The following is a 6,000-nucleotide window of genomic DNA, read 5'->3' as shown; positions in this document are numbered from 1 at the left end:
AGTACTAAAAAGCACAAGAACAGTATAAAAGTGGAGAGGGGCAAAAGTGGAAGCTAATAATGAGAGTTCCAACGGGTAGTCTCAGTGGGGTTAAGCCAACTGACGTTTTCCGTTACTAATCACTCTCAAAACTATCATTACGATGACACTACAATATTTTGGCATTGACCAATGCAGTGAGTGTTGACGTTTTAAAACTCAAAAGCTTTGTTTGTTTATTAGATGCCTAGCTTGCATGCGTATTTGTGTACATAACGGCGTTATTAGCCGTCGTTTGCTATAAATACACCCGCTTAGCCCTCACTTTTTATTCATTCAACCAAATCTCAGTTCCAGCACACACACTCTCTCTCTCTCAGGCTCTCTGAGTGCAAACTGCAAAGTGCAAGTTTTTAATGGTTGCGTGAAGCATAAGTTTAGTATATTAGTGTTTTCTTGAAATGGGGAAGAAAGATCTGCAGGGAGATCAGAATGATGATGCCAGAGTTGAAGCTGTTCTTGAACTTCTCAGAAAACAAGCCCCACTTACAGTAAAACAGGTGGGTTTTTAGCTCACTTGGTTTCGTTCAGCTTCTTAATATAGCATAGTATAGTATAGTATAGTATATTATTATGTAACCCAAATAGTCTGATTTTTGTTCTTTGCTTTCGTTGTTATGGTGCACCATGTACAGTAAAGTTAGCTCATTTTTTCTGAAACTTTGGGTTATAAACTTGCTTTGTGGGCCATTTTTGTTCATGAATATAGGAGAAGTTCTGCAACAAAGCTTGTGTAGAACGGTTTCTACAAGCAAAAGGGGATAATGTGAAGAAGGCTGCGAAGCACTTGAGAGCCTGTCTTTCTTGGAGAGAGAGTATTGGCACTGGTACATGATACATATATTTCATACCTATATACACACGTTTGCAATATTTTTCATCATCTTTGATCTTCTTCTTCTTCTTATTCTCAAAACCTTTTCCTGTTTGTTCTCTGCAACTTTTCTTTTGGCTGCTATACCGACTTTATCTTTTTGTTTCTCTATGCAAAGAATCTTGCTTTTTCACTTTGAATTAAGCGTTAAAGTTGAAAATCCTAGTAATGATTAAAGCCACTTCTCCACAATACCCCACAAAGTGAAAAAACAAAAATCAAAATTTTATGTCTTTGGTTATTAATTTTAATTATCTCTTTGCGTTTTCTTTTCTTTTTGGATATAGATAATTTGATAGCTGATGAGTTCTCAGCTGAGCTAGTTGAAGGTGTTGCTTTTGTGGCTGGTCACGATGAAGAATCCAGACCCGTTTTGGTAAACCCCATTTTCTCTCAAAGTTTCTCTTCAAAAATGCATGAAAGTGAGTATGGTAACTGAGAAAATATATTTCACCATTGTTACAGATTTTCCGGATCAAGCAAGATTACCAGAAATTCCATTCCCAGAAACTGTGAGTAACCAAAACACAAACCATATATATATTTTAATTAAAATTGTCACAAATTTCACACTCATTAATACTATATTCTAATATTTACTTCTATTTATTTTTTTGAATATTGAAGGTTTACTCGTTTGCTGGTGTTTACACTGGAGGTGGCAATTCAAACCATGCCAAAATCTGTGGAGCAATTGGTCCTTCTTTTCGACGCAAGTAAGTTTACTATATTACCCTTTCACATATTCATATATAGGTTTGAAATTAGTGTGGGTGTGGATCTAGTTTGGTCATGTTGTACTATTGACCTTAAATCTGTACCCTTGTGTATCAGCCTAGTTAATGAATAAGACTGAGGCACGCCAATAGTGTAGGAGCACCGGCAATGTCTGAGGTATTCTCAGAAAGTGTCCGGAGTGCCCCTGATTTGTCGTGGTCTAAAATCAAATTAATGGCCTGGTTGTTAAGGGGTATTATCGGGAATTGAAGCTTATACTCCTAGAATTAGTCAATTTCAAAGCCTGTGGCATCCTTAAATATTCGATCCTGAGCAGAAGTACCCAGGATTCTACTTTTTGCTTTGCCAGTACAGATAAATGATAATTACTTAATTAGCCGCTTTGCTCAGCTTTTTATCACAACCCCCATTAATTAATTGATTATTACATGTTGATTTTATGTTAAAAATTTAATTATTTGTTGGGTCCATGTACATCACCTGGTAGGGTTTGGCTGGTAAGGAAAACATGTATAAAATTAATCACATATCAAGCTTGTTACCCTTGAATAGGCGGGTTCAAACCTAGATCCTATATTCGATTGTAAAAACTTAATTAATTGAACTGACTAAAACTTACTAAATTAATAAATGTTTTGATTTGATTAAGAGTAATTATAATAGGAGACTCTAATTTACTAAAAAGAAATGCAACACATGTATAAAATTGGTCATATATTGGTCTCGTAACTTACCAATAGATGGGATGGGATTGAATATTCGATTTCTTATTTGATTATATCTAAATTAATCGTGTTTAGATATAATTAAAAGTAATTATAATAAGATAGTCTAATTTATGAAAAAGAAATGAATATTGTGGAGCTAATTGGAAATGCGTGGGAAATGCAGGCTTTTTCAGGTCAGCCTCGGCTTTTATGAATTTATTACTGACAACGCTGAAAATTGTAGCGGAGTACTACCCAGGAAGGCTATACAAGGCTTTTGTAATAGACCCTCCATCTCTGTTCGCTTATCTGTGGAAGGTAAGAAAAATTCAAAACCATGCCTTGTTTGGTGGCATCACTTGTACTCTACTGCCAAGCATAACTTACTGACAGTGTCCCTAGCCTACACACAAAAAAAAAATAGTCTTATTATACTGTTGAATCTTGATGCTGCAGTGCGTTTTTGATATTGTTTTCACCACCAATAATGGACTACCTTTATATCCGATCTTAGACCTTTCTAGGTAGGCCATCATCCTCTAGTCAATTCAGGAAAAACACCATTCCCAAATTTCTTTTCTTTTGGTGGGGATTCTTGGTTCTTGCTTCAATATCCCATTGTTGTGTTTTGTCAAGCATGTGACAAATAAGGACACCCAAATAAGTGTTTTTGACAAAAGTGTAACATTATTTGTCATTATACTAACTATGTAACTCATTGCTTAAGCTAATCAAGTGAATAAATTCAATAGGAGAATGTAAAATATATCACTTTCTCTGAGTCTCAGTGAATTGGACTTCTTTGCTTGTTTGTTTAATTTTGTCAAAAAAAGTTTACAAATATTAGAAACTAGTTGAAGTTCTGGCTAGGTACTTTAATCAAAAGTCAAGTATAGAAACGTGAAATTCTGACAGATTTGTTTTGAGCTTCTAGATGTCAGAAAAATATGGCCGATCTTTTTGTATATTGAAAATCAAATTTTGAGTGTGTAAATTTTGTTTTATGGTTGCAGGGTGTGAGGCCGTTCGTTGAGCTATCAACGGTCACGATGATGGTATCATCACTAGATTTCGAAGAATCATTGGAGTTCAACGATTTCTCAAACTACCCACGAACCTCGTCCCTACGATTTGATCCTTCGTCATTGAAATCAACAGCCAAGATTGGATCATGCTCATCTTCCCGCTTTTCCTTCACTGTGTCCCACCACTTTGACTCACTCAAACCTTGGTACCTCAGCTTAACCGACACGTCAGCATCAAAAGTTGGGCCCACCAGCCCATCTCCAATGGGCCCTGCACTGATTTCCCCACTCAATGCTCGGTCATTCTCATTCGCATCACCGGCTGCCAGGACGCCACGTGGAAGCATCAACGGTGGAGGTAACAGTACGAGGCACACAAGGAAATCACTTTTTCCTTCAACCCCATTGCCACAGCGTACCACGGGCAGTGACTCTAGCAGGATCTCTCACCCGCGGACCCCACGCCCCTCGTTCCTCCAATCACCAGCCATGTTTTTCCGCAAAGAGGGCCACGTCAGCAGGACCGACAAGTCTCGTGAATCGTTCATTCCGTTTTTGAAGTTTTACCGGAGGCCGTATGATGAGATGATTTATAGGTCAAAGATGAGGCCCCCACTTGGTGGTCTAATCTCAATCGTGTCTCCCCACCTTAGACGCCGCCACGTGTCTGTATCACAACGGTTTTGAGTCAGAACACAACTTTTGTTACAATAGTAACATGTGTATAATGGTTCACTAATCATAGTTGCACATGTTATTAAGTTGTAACAAATTTGGTGGTCGTAAATGAACTGAGCAATCCTTAAAAAAAGAGAGAGATGTAGTACATATTGAATTAACAAAAAAGAGATCGATGACATTACTGCTAATAATTGATTAATTATTTCTCAGTTTCAAGTTTCCTCGTGCGTTGATCATCAACATCAAGAAGAAGAAAAGAAAGAAAAAATTATACAACTACGTGCTAGTTGGGGTATGAGATGGTGTGCACCATGTCCAATTTTGAGCTTTGTGGCATTTACTACAATTTACAAAGTTTAAAGTCTACGTTTTGGGGTTTGGAGGAAAGGCAAAAAAAAAAAGCATGCATGGGAAGAAGGTAGCGTGGTCGAAACGGCGAACATTGAACAATATTTTGCTTTGGAAATCATATGGTGGGAAATAGAACTGTTCTAAGCGTTGAAAAAAAAAAAATCTATGTTTCAATTCAAAGTTGATATATATAAATTTTATTTTTTGTTGTTTGTGAAGATGAGAGTTTTTATATTTGGAGATGATAGAATCTTTTGGACCTACTTGGTTGGACTTTGTTTATAATAAAAAGGAAATTTTTAATGACAATATTTGAAAACTTTCATCTTGTAATGTTCTTCTTGTATTACTCAAGTTGGTTTGCTGTTCATATATTTTTATATGTTGGTTTCGATGTTAAGGCAGAGCTGGTAGGAATATGTGTCGGGTTTTATTGTTTGAGAAGTCAAAATGGAGTTTCTTATATTTTATATTTTTATAATAACATATATATAATAAAAATGAAACTCACAGAGTATATTATAAATGGTGTGTCGGAAAAGGGAGAGTATGTGCAATGTTGCAGCATTGGGAATTGAAATTGACAGATGTATGTACTGGATTGTAAGTAATTATACGTTTTTTTGATTTTTGGGTATGGTGTTTTGTCGTGAACTTGGTGTCTTTGAGGTATCAAGGTGCCTATTACTCAAGAAGTGATGTTAGAAATTTTGGTGTTTTTCCATTTGGACAATAGTGTTGCCTTCACTTCTCCCTAATTTGGCTTTGTATTTTAGCTTGCGAGTGGGTTTCAATGTGGACAAGGGACTGTGTTTTGTACTGCTACTGTTAGTGTTTGGAATTTATTATGTTGTTAGAGTGTCCCTTTCGTTTGTTTTTTGAGTTCCTCTGATGAATATGGACAAGAGGTTGTAATGGCAATACTATGAATTCGCCATAAACTTTACAATTGATTTTTTTTTTTTTTGGAACTGTATGATGCATATCCAATGTATGGCACATCATTGTGGACTAAATTCTAATCAATGGATGGCAAGGTTATTGATCTTGTTCATTTAGATCTTACAAAATCCAATTTGGGGAAAAAAAATGAATGTTGTTAAAACCTGAAATATCAACTATCAGATTACCTTATGAAGATTAATTGGCTGTATCATAAGTTATATAGTCTAACAGCCAATTTGAAAGGTTGAAGGGATAAGTAAGGGTACGAATGGAAATGATCGAAGGAAATAGTTACTCATTAGTCTTTTCCTTTATTTAGATGTTTTGAAAGTTAAGTAGGGGAGGAGAGTAGTATCATTTTTTTTTGGGTATATTTTAAAAGTTAAGTAGGATCACCTAGAAAATATCTAAAAGTAGTATTTATTGTTGCTACACTCTTATTAAGCTACATCAGTGTAGCACTTCTGTACATTTCGGTTAAATTCGAGTCAATTCGGTCAATTTCGATCCATTTTGTTCTATCTAGTCTATTTTGGTCCACTTTGATCCATTTGGCCTACTTGATCATTTCCTAATAAAAATTTCTCTAAGTCATTATCATTTGCCAAGAATGGACTCACATTCACAGCAAGAAAATTGA

At 35.8% G+C, this 6,000-nt stretch overlaps 1 protein-coding gene across 1 annotated transcript; it reads left to right on the top strand.

The window, feature by feature from the left end:
- The first annotated feature begins 303 nt into the window (after nt 1-303).
- Nucleotides 304-4,724, top strand: LOC112038137 (uncharacterized). Its single transcript, XM_024070955.2, has 7 exons — nt 304-539; nt 749-866; nt 1,201-1,289; nt 1,379-1,425; nt 1,541-1,629; nt 2,543-2,676; nt 3,372-4,724. Exons 1-7 carry the CDS (start codon nt 441-443, stop codon nt 4,068-4,070), a joined length of 1,275 nt encoding a protein of 424 aa, XP_023926723.2. The 5' UTR covers nt 304-440; the 3' UTR covers nt 4,071-4,724.
- The last annotated feature ends 1,276 nt before the right edge of the window (nt 4,725-6,000 follow it).

This window comes from Quercus suber, unplaced genomic scaffold (assembly GCF_002906115.3).
Source record: "Quercus suber isolate HL8 unplaced genomic scaffold, Cork oak 2.0 scaffold_50, whole genome shotgun sequence".
Lineage (NCBI taxonomy): Eukaryota > Viridiplantae > Streptophyta > Magnoliopsida > Fagales > Fagaceae > Quercus > Quercus suber.
The sequence above is the reverse complement of the archived record's forward strand: the minus strand, read 5'-3'. Positions and strand labels throughout refer to the sequence as shown.